Source organism: Protopterus annectens, chromosome 8.part0 (assembly GCF_019279795.1).
Source record: "Protopterus annectens isolate FY-2018-M chromosome 8.part0, PAN1.0, whole genome shotgun sequence".
NCBI lineage: Eukaryota > Metazoa > Chordata > Ceratodontiformes > Protopteridae > Protopterus > Protopterus annectens.
The window spans coordinates 136,979,500-137,003,271 of record NC_056741.1 but is presented as its reverse complement, the minus strand read 5'-3'; the positions used below and the strand labels follow the sequence as shown (position 1 = coordinate 137,003,271).

General features: G+C 37.5%; 1 protein-coding gene across 1 annotated transcript in view; it reads right to left on the bottom strand.

Moving 5' to 3' along the window:
- The window catches only part of LOC122808675 (killer cell lectin-like receptor subfamily G member 1), a 629,706-nt gene that overhangs the window by 342,051 nt on the left and 263,883 nt on the right, over nucleotides 1–23,772 (bottom strand). The window contains exon 3 of the mRNA XM_044079653.1: nucleotides 15,840–15,899. Within this exon, the coding sequence (XP_043935588.1) occupies nucleotides 15,840–15,899 (60 nt within the window). The remainder of the gene's footprint in view (nucleotides 1–15,839; nucleotides 15,900–23,772) is intronic.

Genomic DNA, 23,772 nt, shown 5'->3' with positions numbered 1-23,772 from the left:
AGTTAGTCTGACTGGCCTAAAATCCAAAGCCATGAAATGAATTATCATGGAAATGATCAACAAAGATATAGGCAACATTCAGACACTGGACCCAACCGAGTTTGGTTTTGTCAAGGGAAGCTAATATCTACTAAACCTGGTGTACTTCTTTGAAAAGGACAACAAGGCAATGGATGAGGGGAAAACCATGCATGTTGCCTACCTGGACCTGACTAGGGTATTTGATAAAATGCCCCACTTGGGTATAGTCAACAAACTCACAAAACTTGGCATAAACCCTTACATAACCTGCTGGATTGCCAGCTGGCTCACAGACAGGACCCAGGAAGTCAGGATTGGTGATGCCACCTCCACTAAGAGACCATTAGCTGGGGGATATCTTAGGGCTTCGTACTAGGACCAGTTCTATTTGGTGTCTACTTCTTAGTGGTAAAGACTAATGTCAAAGGACTTTGGCTGACCAAGTTTGAAGATAACTGCAAATTGGAAGCTATCATAGATTCCCCCCATGACACACACATCTTACAAGAGGGTCTGACACAGACAAATGACTGGTGTAAGTGTTACAGACTAAAACTCAATGTCAAGAAAGGCATTATTGTGTCTTTTGGGAAAATGCCACCCAGGCTTACTCATTTGATAAGATAGTTGACCCAGTAGTCAGTATTCTGGGACATATGTAAACAATAATCTGCCCTCTGACCAACATGTAGTCAAGGTAGCAAGAATATCATTCTATGTTGTTCAACTTATAAATAAGGGGCATGGCATGCAGCTTCAAAGAAGTCATAGTGCCACTTTATTTGGCCGTTATCAAGCCCAAGATTAAGTATAACATATTCCCACTAGCTACATAAAAAGGCTCCTCCTTAAGATCAAGCCCTCCTTGTGTTGATAATCTACCTCTACTCTTCCTTAAACTAGTGGCACACCCTATTTCTAGCCTTATAAACTGCTCAATATCTGAATTGACCGTTCTCATACTTTGGAAAAAAGTCTTCACCATATCTATTCACAAGGGTGGTAATCCCACAAACCTATCAAACTACTGGCCTACAGCCATATTATCCCCACCCTCAAATATTCTTGAAAAGTGTGTTCACAAACAATTACTGGATCATCTACTCCAAGAAAACCTACTAATCCCCACCCAACACGGCTTCCACCCCAACCACAGTACCTCTACTGCCCTCATCTCCTTTACTCACTCACTCAATATCCCTCACCAGAGACCAAAACAAACTTGTTTCCTGTCTATTTCTAGATCTATTGAAAGCCTTTGATACTGTATGTCACCAACTGCTCCTTTCCAAACTATCCACCCTAAACACTTCTACCATCTCCTTATTCTACAGCTACCTCTCTGACAGACTGCAATCTGTCAAATGGCTGTCTGCATAATCTCCCTTCCGCCCCATCACTATGAGAGTTCCTCAAGGGTCAGTAATTGGCCCATTACTATTTAACATCTTTACCAATGACCGTCACATATCCTGCCCTCACTCTTCTCTCATCCAGTATGCCGATGACTCCACTATTTTCACTATCTCTGATACACTCTCTGACCTACACACCCTCACTCAAAACTCATTTAACTCTATTGAAACCTGGCTCTCAAACAACCAACTTATACTAAATCCCAAAAAGACTAAGCTGCTTTTATTCCTTCCTGAATCTCTCAACCCCTCTAAATCCACCTTCACAATAACCTCATTCAGTGATGCTATTATCAATGTAGAAACACACACCAAACTTCTTGGGGTTATCATAGATGACCAACTTAAATTCGATTTCCATGTTCACAACTGTATCAAAAAAATCACCAAAACTTGGACTACTCAACAGAAATAAAAAAATCCTTACTAAGGAATCTCAAAGCACACTTGCCCATGCCGTCCTTCTCCCTGCCCTCTTCTATGTATCCCAAATCTTAACCAATCTCCAATCCTTTCTGCTCACTAAGAGCAACCACCTATAACAAAATCACTAGGTTTGCTGCTAATCAGCCCTCCAACTCTCATTGCTGTCAGTCCCTGAATGTTCTAAACTTTATAGAGTTCCCTAACCAACTTCTTTTTTCACAATTTCTTGTCATTCATTCCATTCTCAGTAAAACCTCCTTATGCCCTGTCATTCCATCTATCATCTCTCCCTATACTCCAGCCAGAAACCTTAGGAGTGCTGACCAACATCTCCTAGATATATATAAGGCCAAAAAATCTATTGGCCAAAACCTATACAACTACTCTACAGCTTTATCCTGAATCAGCTTCCTCAATCCATCAGAGAAATAACTAACACACACGTATTCAAAAAAGCCCTCAAAGAACACTTGCTCAACACCTGGACATGTCACTGCAACCCCCATGAATTCTGTCCACTCACCCTCTCCCTGTTTCTCAACCCTACTCACACTCTCTCCTCTTACTTCCTACCTACTTATATTTCCAACTCTCTATCCCCCTGATACCACCAGTCCCACTCTTCCCACCCTTTCATTTTCTGTATAAAGCACTGTATTTTAGCATAGTAGCTGAGAATTATTAGGACTCTTACTCTGTTATACCTCTGTATACTTTAAATAGCCAATTTCATGTTATCAGCTGTTTTACCTCTTTCACTGTTATACTCAAGAAAATTCTCTAATAATGTTTAACTAAAAAGTGTTCTTTATATGTTATTGTATTTCATGTACTATTCTAAAAATTATGTAGTGATGTGGAGCTTTTCTCCGCAGGCCTCCTTTGAAAAAGGGCTCTTGCTCAGTCAGACTTTCCCGGTCAACAAATGTCTAATAAATAAATAAATAAATAAATAATGCCCCATTTATCATGTACCTGACCGAACATATGTAGCAACTGGAATACCAACAAAGGTTCTCTACCCGAAGAATCCAGGGTATAAACACATTGTCCTGTACAGATTGCTTTAAAGTGCTATCTCTAGTCTTTGTCTCCTACAATTTACTGACAGGAGAAATATGCCTGGCATCATCAGATCCGATTCTTATGGACCCTTTGCACATCAGAAAATGAACATCATCAGAATCAGTAGATCCAAGAATTTAAATTTTACTTGTGACATTAATTAATCATACTGGTGAGACAGATATGTGTCTATGAGGATTTCCCATGCTCTAGAACATGCTCCCCATCCAGTGAATTAGCGAATTACATGAAAATATATTCTAATGCATGTCTCAATAGTGAATTAAGTTCTAGTGCAAGACATTTTTTTAGAAAACTTGAAAGTATTGTACAAGACCATTACCACACCCTGCAATACTTAACTACGAGTAAGTATGGGATGTTGTTGAAATACACTAAAAGTATTGTACAGTACTATTACAAATGCATTTTAATATTAACACATTACAATTTCAATAACTAAATGCTTTCACTTTACAGTTACTAAAATCTAAAAACTTAAAATATCTAATCTGTGATTCTAACAGTCACTTATTCAGTGCAGAAGAAATTCAAACTCAGGGCTACTATGAGCCAATTAACACTTTGCCAAAAGACAAGGGATATAAACAGAAACTTGAAATGTTTGACACTGCAGACGTCCTTGATATATTAAGGGAGAGACGTCCATAATGTTCCTATTCTGTGATGAAAATACCTGCTCTTAACTGATGTTTTAACATTTGTCAGTCTCACATATAGATTGTTTATCCTGGTATAGGCACCTTGCCTCAAAACATAACACTATGAGAGACTGCTAATGCCTCCTTTCTTAGTGATTTTTACACAACAATCAAGTCATCCCTTAAAAGCCTATACCTAACTGAGTACAGGGGGAGTTTCCATTCTCATTTTATTAACAAGATTTTTCAATGCACTCATTTGCCTAGTGACTATCTTCTGGAATTTCTCAAGCCTATTCATTTGGCAAGCATTATAACAACCAAAAGATCCACAGTATTCCATAATAGGCTGCAATAGTAGAAGCAAAAAGAGGAATCGATACTTCTCTCTTCTATTGACATTCCTCAAGATGACTATATAAAAAAAAAATAACACGTCTTCACCACTGTCTTGATATGATCATCAAAATTCAAAACATCTTCTACCATGTATCCTAAATCTCTCACACAACTTACTGAGGTGAAATTTTCATTATTCAGAGCATTAGGATAATGGTTATTTCTAGAACTAAAATACATCACATTGCATTTATTGTCCTTAAATTGCATCCCACTTTCAGTTCCCTACCTGAAGAAAATTTCTAGATAATTTTGCAATTTATTATGTCCGTACATATTTGTAACTATACCCCACACCTTAATGTCATTGGTGAATTTACTGTCACATGCTATCATGTACTGGGAACTCAGACATCAATAGCTCAAGCAACATGGAACCAAGAACAGACCCCTGGGAGGATCCCCAATCAACATTTCTTCTTTTTGAAAAAGAATGCCCTATTCTCTCTCTAAATGTCCTTCCTGATAGCCAATTAACTACCCAATGTACAAGGCAGATATTCATGTTACATTTTAACATAACATCTAGTATTCTGTCATGAAGACCAAATCAAAGGCCTTCAACAAATCCAGGTAAACAACATCACTAGTAAGGCGTAAGTTCATTGAGTAACAGATGTCATCATAAAACTGGTTAAGATTAGTCAACCATGATCTCGCCACAAGGAAATTGTGTTAATATATATCAGTTCTTTGTCCATTATCTACCCCAGAGTAGACTGCAAATTGCTCACTCAGAACGTTTACTCAGTATTTAGGTCAAACTGATATGTGTATAGTTGTCCAGTTATTGTTATACATAACCTTTCAGTATTGGAACAACAACTACTTCCCTCCATATGTTGAGAACAAATCCTTCCTCCAGTGATTGTTAAAGAGAAGTTGAAGGCATTGATACCAAGCCATTTACTATGCCAGAAATAAAATATGAATTTAAATCATCACAGCCTGCAAATACACTTTTTTAATTTGATAAGACCTTTGAAACTAACTCATAAAGGATATTTGGAGAAGCATCAGATCTATTCCCTATCTTGCAGTTAGAATCATTATACCTATTTAAAAGTGAGAAAATCTGCTAACTCAGCTGGGTCTGTAATTGCTGAGTCTTCATACTGAAGACTAATATGGATATCTTCTTTCTGAAAGCATCATATGTAATTGAATAGGGCCTTTTTATTCATCTTAGTAAACCCTGGTAGCCGGTTCTTCTAGGCAGTTCTAATTTTAAGAAATAAACTCCTGAAAGATGTTTTTTTCAATATTATAGCTATATTTCATGCAGGCACATAAAGTAAATTTATACTATTTTCAGAAGGCTCTTGTTTATTTTTCATTTGTGATAAAATGTTTGTCCAAAATGGAGAGAAATATTTATTGTGAAGACTGACCACAAGAACAGGTGCAAAACATTTTATTAAGGTGCTTAATTTGCCGCAAAAAGTATCACACTTTTCTTCAACTGACTTTCCTTCCAGTTACCATTCCTACTGCCTAGAACTAATTTCTTTATTTTAGACTCAAATAGGTTCTTTAAAACTTCCTAAGGGATACACTTGGTCTAACAACATTTCCACAATTTCTTACAATTTCACATCTAACAAAACAGTGATCTGGTTTTCCAAATGGGACAATGATGTAAAAGCTTAAAATTAAATTATTCCCATGTTTTAACCAAACAACATCCAAAAAGTTATTGTCCCTGAGTGGATGTTTAATAATCTGTTCATGTTGTTGTTTGTCTTTCTGCTTTTCCCAGTTAGAGGTTGCCACAGTGGAACTCCGGTCTGCTAATGATTGGCAGTTGGTTTTTATGGTGTCGAGTTGCCAGCCCGATACCCAACCTTCAACGAAGGCACACCCATTCAATGCATGTCTTTCGAATGCCCATTTGACCACAGGGAGGACATGCAGACTCCACACAGAAGGCACTCCCAACCCAAGCCAAGAATCGAATGAGAGAACCTTTTGCTGTGAGACAACAACGCTACTGCTGCACCACTGTGGAAGTTTGTTTCCGCGGTGGTGCAGCAGTAGCGTTGTTGCCTCACAGCAAGAGGTTGTCTCGTCTGATTCTCGGCTTGGGTTGGGAGTGCCTTCTGTGTGGAGTCTGCATGTCCTCCTTGTGGTTGAGTGGGCATTCGAAAGACATGCATTGAATGGGCATGCCTTCGTTGAAGGTTGGGCATCGGTCATAGTTGTATAAAATACAATTTCTAATAATTTTGTTTGTGACAATAGACGTAGAAGAAGGAAACTTCTAGTTAATTCCAGGAAGGTTAATGTCTCTCATGATTATATCATATCCTTGAAATAAATTATAGATATTACCACATAAACTGTTATCATACTATTTTCCTGAACTGGAGGGTCCATATAAGAATTCAGACCTCCAGACATATTTTGCCAAACTTAATTTCACCATCAAACATTCCAAAAACTCATCAGAATGAATACAAGTGGAGACAAACTTAAGAGACACACATAAAGATATACTAATACCTTTGTGATTCAAATGAACGACATGATGTCCCTTAAACCCTTTATCAACTAGAGGTTTATTGCAATCATTAAACCAGTTTCAGTGAAGGAAAATGAATCATATGTTTCACTTGCAATTATACATGCTAATTCTACAGTTTTGTTATTTAAGCTTCTACAATTACAAAAATAAAATGTCAAGGTTAAGCTCTTTATTATTTTTGTCCCTTACAGCTTCTAAAAAATATTAATAACTTTCCTAAGACAATTACCAACTAATCTGTTTCCAACATGGCTCAGATGAAGTCAGTCTCTACTAAAACAATTATTTTAGCATGTAAATCCTCCAAAGTAGTTACTACTTTGCCAGAAATGATTAGTGAATTTCTAAAGATGATGTTTGCAATTTCCCTTGTCAGTCTTTTCTAACCACTATGTAAAAGGGACTAAGAAAACATAATTAAATATCAGTCTAAACCTTGGGGGTTACTTAATCCCACCATCTCAGAAACCAATTTTACAAACACCTCAGTACTAGTATGGCCAGTGTTTTTTGCCTGCTAAAACAGTAAATGTTTTTAACACCTTTATTGACTCATCACTTGTGACATAGGCAAATTTAAATTTATATACTGTAAAAGTAATCAAACTGTATTAAAAAATAAATATTCAAATACAGAAAACATAAGCAACTAGGATGAATGGACTACTCATTAAAGATAACAGCAATACATAAAAACAAAAAAGTGAATAGTCTGACACATGGCCAGGGAATGTGTAAAACTAGATGTTTATTAACATTTTTAGTGTAAAGCTCGCTTCTTCAGACCAAATAAATTTAATCACAAGAATAATTTAAATCATCCAAGAAATCATTCAAAAAATCAAACAACCAATCATATGAATGTTTAAAAACACATGACTCAATACATAATGCAACTACCTAATGCAACAGAGCTTCTTAGAGGCACTTTGCCTGTAACATTGATAATACAAGACTTGGTAGTGCTTAAAATCAGCCTACTTTAGAACAATGAAATTTCACTTACCTGAAATCCATTTCACTGAGACAAAAAACACTGACAGCACAAGCTCACCAACATCCTGGAACACTGACTTACCACTCCAGGTAAATAACTGCTCAACCATCCTAAACAAAAACATAAACATAAGAAAACCAAACACACCCATTACCCAGAGATTTTTCTGTCTTATGATGTTATTCTTTAATCTACTATTATCTGCCAAATACTCTCTCACAGCCAAAATCCCTTCATGGTTAGGTATGACTGTGAAGAGAGAATGGATATCCATAGTGACAAAGTAATACCGATCAAGACTGCTATGGTTAGAAAAAACACACAGAGATCCTGTAAAAAAAAATGTGTATCTCTCACAGCAAGAGGTTCTCCTGTTCGATTCTTGGCTGGAGTGCCTTCTGTGTGGAGTCTGCATGTCCTCCCCACAGTAAAAGTGGCCTCTGAAAGACATGCGGGAATGGTGGTGCCTTCACTGCAGGTTGGGCATCGGGCTGGCACCTCAGCACCATAAAAATTGACTGCCAATCATTAGCGGACTGGAGTTCCACTGTGGTGACCCCTAACCGGGAAAAGCCAAAAAGACAAACAACAACAACAGTACATAAATATTATGATCTAAAATGTTTTTTGACAAAAATTGAAAATGGTTTGGTGAGCCAACCAGCTCCCGTAACAACAGGTCTTAAAGGCGGAGTCACAGAATGTTTATGAATTTTGGGTATATACTGAAGTTCTCCATTTAGTCTTGAGTTATAATGCATTTGTGTTTAATGGCAAGTACTACCTGCAATTAGATGGCATAGCTATGTGCACAGCTTATACCAATAGCTACGCTATTATGTTTATGGCCATATGGAAACAAAGGCACATTTTGAACAATCAATCACATAATGCCTAGACCCCTTCTATTGCTGTTTTGTTGACAACATTTTCTTTATTTGGACTGGTGGTCTTCAGGCCCTTGAAGACTTTTTTGTAGTGATACAACACACAACTCCTTTTTCGAAATTTGATATGGAGAAGAGTTGTGACACACTTTCTTGGATGTATGTATCAAAAGGAATATGGAGTGGCATGTTACCACTGAAATATATGGGAAACCTTGTTATCAGAACAAGATTTTTGACAGTAGTAACATGCATCCCCATCATGTGTTTTCAAATATTGTAAAGGGTCAAGCCATTAGAGCCTCCAGACCTAATGTGGATGACCAAGACTTTCAGAAAGAATTAGATAAACTTAGTACTAACTTCATTCAGAGAGGTTATAATGAACATCAGATTATACAAGTTTGTAGTGATGTCCATGAGTTAAGAAATACCATCGCACAACCATATTTTTCCAAACATTCTATCAATAAGAGAAATACATTGGTAAGGACAGATCAGTTCCTTATATTACAGCAATGGTAATCATTGGAATATACTTGTCACTGATGAAAAAATAAAAAGTGTCGTAGGTGAGAGACCTTCATTTAGGTACAAGAATAAGAAATCAGTTCTTATGTGGGTATTAAGCTGTTGATCAACCTTGTTACCCAGATGCATATAATAGATGGCATACATATCCCTGTGGAGCCTGTAATTATTGTCAGTTTGTTGATGTTAGTTACACACTTGTAATAGGGGACTCTATTGTCAGACACACTGATGTCCCTCTCACCAGACTGAACAAGGAGAAGGTCACTGTAAGCTGCCTGTCGGGTGCCAGGATCTGCCACATAACACAAGCACTCAGGTCACTCCAAAGCAAGTACAAATATGACTCCGTCATTGCCCATGCTGGTATGAATGACCTGAGATGTACCTCCCTGGACTACATGAAAAGAGACATAGAGGAGCTCTCTGATCATGTAGCCCAGACCAGTATGACCCTGACCTTGAGCAGCATCTTGCCCTCACCAAGAATTATGCCACAGTATAAAGACAAAATGATCAATTTTAACAATTGGCTAAAGTACTGGTGTCATTCTAAGGGGATTCAGTGTCTGTCAGCCTGGAATGACATGCTTGACAAGCCACATTGTTTCGCTAGGGACGGCTTGCACCTGTCACCCCTGGGCTTTCGAATACTGGCTAAGGGTCTTGACACCTCCATAGTGCCTTTTTTAGGCAAGGCTCAAAAGACAAACCCAACTTCATAGACAACACAAGAAAAAAAACTAAGGGTAATGCTGCTCAACGCCAGAAGTCTAAACCTCAAGATGCACGCACTCGAGGCTCTCCTCAGTATGGAGAATATCGATATCTGTGCAGTGACAGAGACCTGATTCAAGGCCCCAGAGAGCACCCCAGCACTACCAGGTTATATCTCATACCATGCTTTTCGGCCCCAAAACTCGGACCAAACCACAAAAGGAGGGGCAGTATCCATATTCATCAAAGATACCCATACCTCCAGGTTAGTGGCACTACAAGAAGCATCGGAGACCATCCATGCACAGTTAACAGTGGGCAAAACTGCCTTTCAGTTTGTAGCCTGCTACAGACCACCCTCCCAAACTCAGGAACCCCACTCGGCCTTCCTGAGAACACTGGAGAATATGAAGGTCTCTCCAAACACAATAATATTGGGTGACTTCAACTACCCAAACATCGACTGGGAAAACTACTCAAGCCCCAACACCCTTGCCCAATGGTTCCTAGAATTTATAAACTCAAATGCTATGGAACACTGGCCACCACTCCCTCAAGAGGGGATAACATATTGGACCCGGTCATCACCAACATGGGGACTCTATGTTCCACACCAGAATTTGTCCCTCATTGGTAAGATCAGACCATAAATTAATCTCACTGGACATCCATATCCCATCCCCACCCCCAGCCAAGGAAATCACGGTGAAAAATTTCTCAAAAGCAGATTTCACACTTCTCAAAACCGAGGTGGAATCCTTTAAAGCCACCGGGCCAGTGGAAAATACTGCTCAAACAGCAGAATCCTTTACAAATGCATTCTATGGACACCTACAGGAATGCATGGATCATGCTATCCCAAATAAAACCAAGACTCACTCCTTCAAAGGCAGGAGACCAGTCTGGTGGACCCTGGCCATAAATAAGCTATACAACAGAAGGAGGAAGCTACTACATGATAGAGCAAAATCCCAAAAAGGGATGGCATCTCTGATCAGTACTAGCAAGAAACTATGATCCCTCATAAAATTATCTAAGGCCAGCTTCGAAAGAAAAATTGCACAAGACACTAAAGATAATCACAAGGCCTTCTTTAGTTATGTCAGGAATCTGGGGAGCAACTCCCAGATATGCTATGAGTTAGTACAAAATGACAAAATATACACTGATCCCACAGACATTGCCAACATCCTGGCAGACAGGTTCAGTGCAAACTTTCCCACCCTTCCCCCCCAAAAGACCAAATGTCTATCCCAACAGAATGTAGCCTCCCTGACATCACAAATGCACAGGTGAGAGTTGCCCTCTCCAAAGCAAAAAACACAGCATCAATGGGACCAGACGGTGCCCCGGGCTGCATCTTACACGAGCTCCAAGAAGAACTAAACCCTCATATAAAGTCACTGTTCAATCTCAGCCTTGCTACAGAATATGTACCCAAGGAATGGCGTACAGCAACAGTGGTCCCGCTCCACAAAGGTGGTGCCACAACGGACCCAGGAAACTATTGCGATATAAGCCTGACTAGTCTGATCTGCAAAGCTATGGAGCGTATCATCATGTAACTCATAAACAAGGACATTGGTAACCTCCAGACACTGGATCCCACCCAATTCGGCTTTGTTAAGGGCAGATCTTGCCTCTTGAACCTGGTCGACTTCTTTGAAACAGTTACCAAGGCCATGGATGAAGGGAAGTTAGTCTACACGGCTTACCTGGACCTCGCAAAAGCCTTTGACACAATACCTCACTCTGGCATCATAAATAAGCTCACCAGCTTAAATATCAACCCCTATGTCACAAGATGGGTTGCAAACTGGCTCAGGGATAGAACCCACATGGTCAGTATTGCAGGTGCCATGTCAGACTCCAAACCAGTTACAAGTGGCATCCCACAAGGCCCAGTCCTGGGACCTCTCTTGTTCGGTATATACTTCTCTGAGGTACAGGCTAATACGGGAGGACTATGGCTGACCAAGTTTGCAGATGACTGCAAGCTGGGTGCCATAATCAACTCTCCAGCTGACACAAGCATCTTCCAAAAGGGTCTCACAGAGACGGATAACTGGTGCCATAGCCATGGCCTTAAGCTAAATGCCAAAAAGTGCATAGTCATCCCCTTCGGGAAAAACAAAATGCCCACAAATTACCACATAGGTGGTAATCCATTAAGTACGGAAGAAGTAATTAGGGATTTGGGGACCCAAGTAGATAGAAACCTCTCTTTTGACAATCACGTTGCCAGAGTGGTTAGAAATACCTTCTATATAGCCCACCATATCACAAAAGGGTTCACATCTAGAACAAGAGAGGTCATTGTGCCCCTCTACTCATCACTCATCAGGCCCATAATTGAATACAATGCCCCATTTGGGATGTACCTTACTCGACACCTGCAGCAACTGGAGAGGCCCCAAAAGTATCTCACCAAGAGGATCAAGGGACTCAAACAGATGCCCTATGCAGTTCGGCTAAAGAAACTCCAGCTCTACTCAGTTGCGAACCGCCTACTCAGAGGTGATCTATGCATGATGTATAAAGCCATGTCCAACCCAGAATTAATGGACATGCTCCACCTCGGGAAATCCAAATCCCTTAGAGCTACATGCTCCAGGGACTTAAACCTCAGCACAGACATAAATAGAACATGCTGGAGGGACAGATTCATATCCCAGAGGCTGCCCTCACTCTGGAACAGAATCCCAGTCCATGTTAGGCAGAGCCCCTCACTGACCCTCTTCAAGAGAAATTTTGACGAGTGGATGGGAGATCGTAAGTTCACCCCTGGGACCTCTTCTGTGTCCCTGCTAGACAGGGGCACAGTAAACTAACCTTAAAAGGGCTATCTTCTGTGACCTACTCTACAGAGGCACAGTAAACTGATCTAAAAGGGTGGCGAAAGCCAAACACACTCTGGCTAGGCTTGTAAATGCCCCAGGCAGATAGCCTAGTATAAACCTATAAACCTATAAACCTATAAATTTTGACATCCAGTCACAGGAAAGGTATATATTTTTAAGGTTTCTGATAGTTGTAATAGTACAGATATTATATATCTGTCTCATTGCATTGCACATAGTTCCTTTTATGTAGGTAAGACCAACAGGCAACTTAGAGACAGAGTTAGAGAACATTTATACAGTATTAATGGATTGAATTTGACTAATGCATTAGCCAAACATGTTGCCATCACCTGTATTTATCACACCTTTAAATTTTTAGTGATTGATCATATTGCAGTGTCAATGGTTGGGTGATATAAGTAATCACACTGAAGTAACAGAAACAAAATGGATTATTAGACTACATGCAGATGGTGAATTGGGCCTCAACGGACAAGTTCCATTGAGATCCATATTGAAATCTAGACCTTTATTCAAATGATCATGTTTCAGTTTATATATAGCAGCATTTTTAGATTTAGCCTTTAGACTTACCACATTCTAGTATAGTGCTTTTCATTAGAATGTTCTTTCTATATATAGAATTTCTATTACAATGCAGTTATATTTTACAAGAGAGTGTGTGGCTTACATTTACTTATTCACATATGTGTTTACTGTTGAATGTGTGATTTTTAGTTATAGATTGTAATCCAGTTTTGTTTTTATCCAGAGGCAAAGTTTTAGATACAGGGCTTGAATGTTTTACGGGCTGCGCAGTATTTGCATGTTTTAAGCACTACCGAGTCTTGTATTATCAACGTTACAGGCGAAGTGCCTTTAAGAAGCTCTGTTGCATTAGGTAGTTACATTGTTATTTATTGAATCATGTGTTTTAAACATTCAAATGATTGGTTGTTTAATTTTTTTGAATGTTTCTTGAATAATTTAAGTTGTTCTTGTGATTAAATTTACTTGGTCTGAAGAAATGAGCTTTGTACTTGTGAAAGCCCTTACCATTTATTAATACACATTTTGTTTTATATATATCCTGGCCATGTGCCAGACTAGTTCCTTTTTTTTTGTTTTTATGTATTGCTGTTAAAAATAAATATCAACAAACAGTATATTTCACACATATTACTATATATAATATAACCTGATCAACATTACATAAACTATTCAATTCCTGTCTCCTTTTTTAAGCAAGAAACATCTTTATTAAACTTTCACTTATGACATAAGCAATAATACTTTTATATAAAAGAAAACAAACCACAGCAACATAATCCTAGTTGCAAGCATTTTACTGACATGCTCCCTGGTTGCAAACATTATATATCACTTATAATCCATCCAATCATTTTCATAGCTGATTTAAATCCTGTCTTTTTTTAAACCTCATTTCACCCCTGTATGTATTTTTGCCACAATTCTCATTTTTCCTATGTAGTTTGCTCCTACATTTTTCTAAAGATATCGCAAGTAAAGGAATTTTTAAACAACTGTTTGATTGCTTCTAACATGTCACCATTTTTTCACTTCTAAGGCAACTAAAAATAATGTGCTCCCAGTTCATTTTTGGGAGAACATTAGTAATTCCTCTTAACTTGGAAACACCTAAAATGAGGGCATTGTTATTTTCTCTCATTATAATTGATAATAGTGATTAATCAATGTGATGTGGCTAACAAAGCTGGCAATTTTAAACATGGTGCTATTTAGAACATTATTTACAGCACTGAATAATTCTATAATCCCATGTAAATCATAACTAAACAAGGGTGAATGCTGTGCAATTTGCAGACATTGCAATATCACATGTTTAATGGATATATAACAGGAGGAAGAAAATTGTGGCAAAAATTAGGAGGTGCAGCAGGATAAAGGCACTCTCATTATTTGTCCTCTGAGTTGTTTGTTTAGGTTAAAGTCTATCAAAGCCAAATTTGAGGTAGGTTTGGCCTCCCAGGCCAAGAACAACCACAAAGCATTATTTAGCTATGTCTGCATCATCAAAGGCAATAAACAATTGTGTGCAGAGCTCATTGTAAATGGAGCCACCTATACTGAGCCAGAAGATATAGCAAACCTATGGCTGATAAATTCAACTCCAACTTTACTCCTCTCTCCCCCTCAACCTTCCCTCAGGAGATATCATCAAATTTAACTTCCCCTACTGTCACTAGGGAACAGGTCCTTAATGTTCTCTCTAAGACCAAGAACACTGCATCAATGGGCCCAGACAATATCCCAGGATACCTTTTCAATAGCATGGAACATGATCTATCAGGGCCTCTGGAATTACTATTTAACTGTAGCCTCCAAACAGGCTTCTTGCCTCATGAATGGAGAAAGGAAACAGTCATCCCTCTGCACAAAGTTGGGCCATCTACAGATTCTGGAAACTACAGACTCATAAGTCTTGCTAGTCTTTTATGTAAAGCCATGGAAAGAATTATCATGGAGATGATCAACAGGGATATAGTAAACCTCCAGACAATGGACCCAACCCAGTTTGGTTTCAAGGGCAGATCATGCCTACTCAACCTGATGGACTTCTTTGAGAAGGTCACCAAAGCAATGGATGAGGGAAGAATAGTTCACACTGCCTACCTTGACCTGGCCAAGGCATTTAACACAATACACCACTCGGGCATTGTTGACAAACTAAAGAGGTTAGGTAAAACACATATGTCACCCAGTGAAGAGCCAAGTGGCTCACAGACAGGACCCATGAAGTTAGTCTTGAGGAGTCTACTTCTACAAAGAGGCCAGTCACAAGTGGAGTCTCTCAGGGACCAGTCCTTGGATCGCTCCTTTTTGGCATTTACTTCTCAGATGTCAAGGAAAATGTCAGTGGTCTCTGGCTGACTAAATTTGCAGATGATTGCAAATTAGGAGCTGTCATTGAATCTCACACTACCTTGACTAGTAGCTGGTTAAGCTGGTTTAGTGTGAAATACAGATGTTTCACAGTAGGGGCATGATGTGAACTGTAGCAATGTTGTTTGCCTAGTCTATAGTTGGAGAAGCATTTGAAATTAAAGATGGGACAATGAATTACCAGTACTGAATCAGACAGATATTAGAAAACTTGTACCCTAAGCAAAGTATGCAAGAAGGGAGATCAATTAAAATGTGGTGCTAACCATTGTTTTCAAAGCTGTCATGCCATAAACAAATCAGATATAAAGCACACACACACACACACACACACACACACACACACACACACACACACACACACACACACACACACACACACAAATATATTTTTAAAAATGATTTAAAAATGTTATAATTCTATTACCATTGCTCTCATTGCAGAGTTGTCTCTTACAGTCTCTTGGATTATTTTCTGAAGGATATTCTGAAACAATAATAACAATTGAGATTAGGCGATTATGATGGAGTTATAGCTCAATTTCCTTTGCAACATGAAACATGCAGCTCTGATCAGCTATATGTATCCCTCAGGACCTGTTGTACATTTTCCCACATCAATGTAAACACAAAAGATTCATTGACTCTAAATGTCCCCTTAGGCCTGGGTATACTTTAAGAATATCTATCAAACCTTTGAGTTCCAAATGAAATATTAATTTGTTTTCATGATTTGGGTAAGTCAATTTATAATTAATTCATTTAAACTAGATATGTTAGTTTCCTGTTCTTTAGAAGGTTGCTAATTCTCCAGTTAAACAGTGTTACCCATTTACAAGTGAAATTCCCCCAAATCATTCATATATGAGGAAGAATTACATCAGTCTTATTCCTGCAATCTTATAAATAGCCATAATTCTGCAATTTGTAAATTTCTGTACACCTATAATCCCACACTTTAATATTAATTTATAACTGCCTATCATCAAAATCTATAAGATAAAGGAATAAATGTTGTTGATGTGCAGCAAAACCCACAAGAAAAAGAAAATTCAAGTACAGATATTAAAATATTTACAATGAGAACTAAAGAACTAGGTAAGCAAAACAGGACTTAGCTGTATGGTCTGTTTGAATGGTTGGAGGGTTGTGTTGTACTGAAATTAATTATAAAGTTACTGCCTGATGCACTGAAACTGCAGAAAGGTTTGCCATAGTTCATTAGAAATCCATAGGCCATATGCCATCAGATGAATATTTCTATCCACCAGACCCAAAAGAATAATTACATATTTTATGATAGTTGTCTAATGTGCGTAGTACAAAACTATTTCAGTTCTACACCTCACTTATTAGAGAATATGATCATTTTCTGGCTCCCTCCGTACACGAAGGAAAGAATGGTACCTAACAGTAATGACTGTTATGGAAAAACTAAACAACACTCATCTTTATATTTCTGAAAGACAAATACATTCCTTAAAACTGGCATTAAGTAATGTATTCCTTATGATTAAGAAATCTAGTACTTCTTCACAGAGAGAAAAAAATAATTTGGCTTCCAATATCCCACTGAAGGTATTCTCATATACCTAATTCACAGGTTCATAGGTACATACTACGCTATTGATCTATGAGGATCTTAAGAAGCTTAGCCTTACATTCCAATGGTAGTTTTTAACCCTTATATTTTGCATATGATTAACACAGAGACAGGCTGAACAAGGATATGGTGGGACATTTACATGTTTCCTCTATCTGTAGGAGACAGGCTGCTAAATCAGGAGTAAATTTGTAGCTACCCATCCCTTCATCTAAATTGCATAAAAATACAGTAAAAGAAGTTCTCCACTTATGTGGAGTGGAAGACAATTCCATAGATGTGGTATTCTCTGTGATACATGCCTAGCCCTCCAACATGTTCTATTTATTTTGCAAAGGAGATTGAAATCCATTGAGCTAGTGCTTATGATACCACTGTGTAATAGGTCTGACGTAATAGGGCCTGTTAAAGCTCTATACCTGAGATGGAGGTCAACTCTCAGTAGCCTGTATAATACTGAGAAGAGGAAAAAGGCTTTGAGATGGACTGTATAATTTTTACAATTTAAGCCTTGAAATAGAGGTTTAGAATTTCTGGGGAAAAAAACAAAAGGATTGCCAGGGTGGGAGTGGAGGAAGAAAGTCCATCATATAGTCATTCAGACTATTTTGTTCTGGTGGGGGTCCTACTTTCTTTTTGGAACCACTCTACCACTGCTTTTTAAACACTCGCTCATCAGCAGATTGCTGGGAATATTTATTTGGGTTTTATTTAAAATAGATTTGGTAACATAGAATTTCTTGTTAAACTTGGAGGAGGAGGACTGAAAAATCTGAGAGATCCCTTGAATCAGCTCCCCCATTCATTTTTAATGAACTTTCCAGGAGAAATTTCAAAAACTAATTATCCGTACAATGAATAATTTAAAATTTAAATGTGAAGTTAAAATGTAAATTGAATGTGAAATTTAGTTCACATATTAAGAAAAAAAGAAAGAAACTCGGGCAACATATATTAAAATTTCACAAGTTCACATATATCCATGCTATGAAAAAGTGACCTTCTCCCATGTACACATTTTGACCTCCAGTGTGGTCATCCAGCTTGTATCTAAATGCAGTAGTTGTATCACATTGCTTAGTACTATGACGAGCCTAATTTGGGAATATCAGAGATGCTGTTTAATACATGTTTTATTTGTTTGTTTGTTTTTTTTCCCTTTTCTTCTTATTCCTAATGATTTTTAGCATAGGCTCACATTTGTGGGTTAGCATGCTCAGGTCTTGGCACATATTTTTATGCAGGTCTGGGTCTCTGAATGCCTTTAAGATAAGGCAAAGTTACCCTTCCCCTGAGTAGTCTACCAGTCTATATACCACAATGTAAAGGAAAAGTTTTTTAAATACATCAGAATTAATCATGTTTTTCTAACCCTTGAAACATCTGTCACACATCTTTGCATTTTACAAGTTGTGCCAGTTATTTGCTGAGAAAGTTGGAATGTAACATTAAATTTTAGAAAGACAGATTAGTATAGTGCACAGAAAAAACAATTACAGGCCATACAAAAAACTGATATAACAATAGTGGTAAATTATGTCATTAAACTTAAGTTTCAGAGCAGATTAAGCTTCTTAATACCTTAGTATAGAATGTCTGCATAACGTTCTTATCACACATCTAAATAAATGTATATGTCCAAGTTTATGTCGTCATAACACATTATACTGTTCTTCATTCAAAAAAATAATAATTTTGAAGGTCATAAGACATTCCTAAAGTAGTGACTGGCCACTTAAAGCTTATAAATAATTTTATTTGCATTGCAACAGCAAAAGCATGAGGACAGCAGAATAGTCTTCATTTAATCAATTTGTGTTTGATTTTTTATTGTCATATCATTAACTACATTACAATTTCAAAGCACACTAACATGTATAGATATTTCTATATAATATACATAAAAATAACAGCCTATTAACTATTTACACTACATACGCTATATGCATACAACATAGATATGTAACAATCCATTTCAGACAAATTGATAGTAAAGCAGAATCTGAAGAAATTCAGTCTGGTCTAAAAAAAAAATTCTCATTTAATTTCTATTACATGTTTCAAAATTCCCTTATTAAAACAGTTATACCATCCAATAAAACCGTTCTTTTCCCAACTCCTTATCTCTATTCAAATCTGTTAACAACCCCTAAGAAATTTGAAAAGGAAGCAATAAATTAGATTTTCTAATATCAGTATTACCTAACATGAGTTAGTTTATTTTTTAAGATAACATATATTGAGGAGGTGGATGAATAAATGTTATATTACACGTATTCAAAAGAACCTTTCCTTTGTGTTATCATTATTATTTTCATTTTCTTTGGGTCAAAAAGTAATTGATGTAAAGTCTTCACATTTGAATGATATTTTTATCATACCAATGCACTAAAATGCTTAAATATGCTGCTTTAACATAAATTTCCAAGTCTGTTAATTTGATACCTCCCCTATTCCAATCCCTCATATGGTGTTTATACACAGTACTAAGTTTCCTGTAGGCCCACAGAAATTTTAATAACATATTATTATTTTTTTAGTTGTAAATTAGAAGATAATATAACAGTTGTATGAATGATATAGCTTATTTTATGTAATAATACTATTGTAATAAGTTGAATTCTTTCTTCAAAACTATAAATCTGCATATTCCATATCTGAATTAGTTTATTAATTTCTATTAGTATTTTATCAAAATTAATATCTCTAATTAAGCCAAGGATTTTCCTAAAAAATACCAAGATATTCCATATCCATGGACTGTTTATCTAGACAACCCTCTATGACATCAGTTGAAAATACGTTATTGCTAATTAATGAAAACTTAGTTTTATTCTTTTTAAAATGCAGATATGAAATTTTCTCAGATTCATTAATGATATCAAATATTTTAGGAATAGTTAGATCTAACTTGGTAGTTGTTAACATAATATCATCCACAAATAATATTATTTTAGTAGGTATTTTCTTTATAAATAAAATCCATGAATGTATTTACTGTACCTTATTGCTATAGCTAATATTTCAATCCCTAAAGCAAATAAAAAGGTGAAAGTGGGCATCATTGTTTGGATGCTTTAAATATGTCAAGTGAATCAAAAAGAAAATAATGTATTTTAACATAAGCTTTCATTACTTATGTAAATATTCTTAAAGTCTTGAATTCCTGAGAAAATCCAAAATACTATAATGACATGAAAGAAAATTCCTGTTAATCATGGCAAAGGCTTTTTCTATGCTCAGACTTATTAAAGCTAGATCATTATTTCTTTTATTTGCCTAATCTATGATTGTTATTTATTTGATATTATCATGCATTTGTCTTTTTATCAGCTTCTGGAAAGTGACTCAGTAAGGGGCACAAAGAAACTATACCAGGTTGCAAGGCAAAGACAGAAAGATAAAGAAGATAGTCAGACACCCTTCATAAAGGATTCCAGCAACAACCTGCTTACCAGCCCACAGGACATCAAAGGCAGATGAAAGGAGTATTTCCAGCAGCTTCTGAATGAAGAACCCCCCACAGAAGCGGTACTGCCCCAGAAACAGCCTACAATGAAGAAGAGGAGCCCAGCTTAGAAGAAGTAAGAGAAGCACTAAGGAAAATGAAGTCAGAGAAAGCAGCAGGCTCAGATGAGGTCACAGCAGATATGATAAAGATGCTGGGTGAGCTAGGGGAAAAATGACTCCTGAGGGTACTAATTGCAGTGTGGAGAGAAAGGCATATTCCAGATGACTGGAGAATAAGCATACTCGTGCCAGTGTACAAGAACAAAGGGGACATCCACAACTGTGGACAGTACAGAGGCATCAAACTCCTACCACATTGCATGAAAGTTCTGGAGAGGGTGATTGATAAATGGATACGCAGAATAGTAGAATGTAAGATGGGAGATGAACAGTTCAGATTCAGATCAGGATGCAGCACAATTGACCCAATGTTTGCATTGAGACAGATACTTGAGAAGAAACTAGAGAAGAGGAGAGAGTCCAACTGGGCTTTCCTAGACTTGGAGAAAACATATGACAAGGTTCCAAGAAAGCTGATCTGGGCAGTACTGCGGTGGTTTGAAGTCCCAGAAACATTGGTAGAATTAGTACAGGCTATGTACAAGGACCGAGTGACTCAAGTACGAACAGTGTTTGGCCTCACTGAGGGGTTCCCAGTGGGAGTGGGTGTACACCAGGGTTCAGCTCTGAGCCCACTGCTGTTCATACTGGTAATGGACTACATCAGCAAACAGGTTGAAGGGGTCAGAGCAACAAAGCTGCTGTATGCAGATGATGTGGCAGTACAGGCAGACTCTGATCTAGAACTTCAGCAAAGGATAGGAGAATGGAATGCAAATCTGAAGGCACATGGGATGAAACTAAGCACAGATAAGACAGTGGTAATGGCAGTAGATTGGGGAAATCAGAAGAAGCTGAGAATAGAGAGAGATGGGAAGATAGTGGAACAGGTAAACAGCTTCAAGTATCTGGGAGGGGTGGTTGAGGAGAAGGGTAGTCTGAATGAAGAGGTCAAAGCTAGAATCAGAGGGGCTGCAGCCAACTGGCATAGAGTATCAGGTGTAGTATATGACAGAAGAATGCCAAAGAAGCTGAAAAGTAAGGTGTACAAGACAGTGGTGCAACCAGTACTACTGTATGGTACAGAAACCTGGGCAGTAAAGGCAGAACAGTTGAAGAAGCTAGAGGTGATGGAAATGAAGTGCCTGAGAAAGGTGGTAGTATGCACACTGTGGGACAGGCGAAGAAATAAGGACATAAGAGCAGAAGCCAAAGTAGCTCCAATTGCAGAAAAGATCAAAGAAAACAGATTACGATGGTATGGGCACATGTGTAGAAAAGCAGAAGACAATCTGGTGAGAGAGATTTGGGACAGACAGGAAGAAGGTAAGAGGAAGCGAGGGCATCCAGCAAAGAGGTGGATGGATTGTGTGAAAGAAGATCTGCGACAGTCAGGCATGAGTGTTGAAGAAGGCAGGAGAGTGGCACTGAATCGAGAGAGTTGGCGACAGTTAATACGATACCCCGACCCCATGTAAATGGGAAAAAGGGGATGATGATGATGATCACAAAAAGATGAGGCAAAGAGGTAAAAACCAAATAATCCACCGTTGCACTTCCACACAATAACTTTATTTGACACAAAATGAAATAAGACGTGATATCCACCAAGCACTTTCGCCTGAAACTATGTCAGGGTTTTTCAAGATAATCACTCTAGCACAATGCCTTTCTTTAAGAAGCATGGAAAATTAATCACTTGTTAAAATTCAATTAAGTAATTTACACTCAATTAAAAGTAATTGTGTACAATGAAATTTGTGTACAATGAAGTTTCATTTGCCTGCCAGTACAACCCTAAAAACATCATTAAAATAATATAATATAATATAAAGAGCCCTGTAAGTTTCTAAAGTGTTTACTACAACAAAAATAAAAATAAAATAAAATACGTGTGCCACATTGTTAATCGACCTCGTTTGCCAACCTTTTAACCTTAAGAAGTAACTTATAAATATAATATCGTACTTGATTGGAGTATATATAAAGTACAATATAAGTATGTCCAGTAAAGGAGAAAGTAAAGGCAGGAGAGTGCCACTGAATCGAGAGAGTTGGCGACAGTTAATACGATACCCCGACCCCATGTAAATGGGAAAAAGGAGATGATGATGATGATGATGATGATGCATTTGTCTTTTATGTATAAAACCTGTCTGATCATTATTAATTAACCTAGGAATACATTTTTTAAATCTTTCCACTAAAATGGATATAAAACTTTTGCAGTCCACATTTAAAAGGTATATTGTCTTATAAGCAGAAGAGAGAGATAAATCATTGCTATTTTTTGGATATAGGAGTTACCAGAGAATATTTCCATGACAGTGTATAATTTTATAATTTAAAACTTTTGATTAAAGTTCTTGTATAAAAAAAATCTGTTCTAGAGTGTGTACCAAATATATGAAAATCTTCTTCTTTCGGCTTTTCCTGGTTAGGGGTCGCCACAGTGGATCACCTGTCTGCTCATGATTGGCAGTAGAGTTTTACAGTGTCGATTTGCCAGCCCGGCGCCCAACCTTTAACAGAAGGCACACACATGCACACACTAATGCCTAGGGCCAATTTAGAGTGTCCAATCCACCTACAGCATGTCTTTGGGATGTGGGAGGAAACCGGAACACCCGGAGGAAACCCACATGACCTCAGGGAGGACATGCAGACCACACAGAAGGCACCCCAGTTGAGGATCGAACTGGGGTACCTCTTGCTGTGAGGCGACAATGCTAACCGCTGCACCACACCAAACATATGTGAATAATGGGAAACATTAATGAATCTGAGTCGCTTGAAGAAAATGTGACAATCATATTTAACTGTTCTATCCAATTTTCTAATAATTTTGCAGAAGCTGAACTTCTATGTTTTTAGAAGCCCTACTTTCAGGTTTTCCCATAATGCAGTTAAGCATGCACTTCCATTATTAAAATTCCCTTCATATTATCTAAAATTTTATTTAAGTGAGCTCTAGCTTTTTACTTCACTTTCCTGGAAACCAATATATAAGTTTACCAAAGTCCAAATTATTTCATTATATTAAATTAGAATCATTGTAAATAATCCAACTTAATCTTTTTAATAAAATTTTTGGCATCACTGCATTTTACTGTTGCATTCCATACTGTAATATATTAGTTAATTGATGCATTTATTTTTTAATTAAACTTATAATACCTCCAAAATG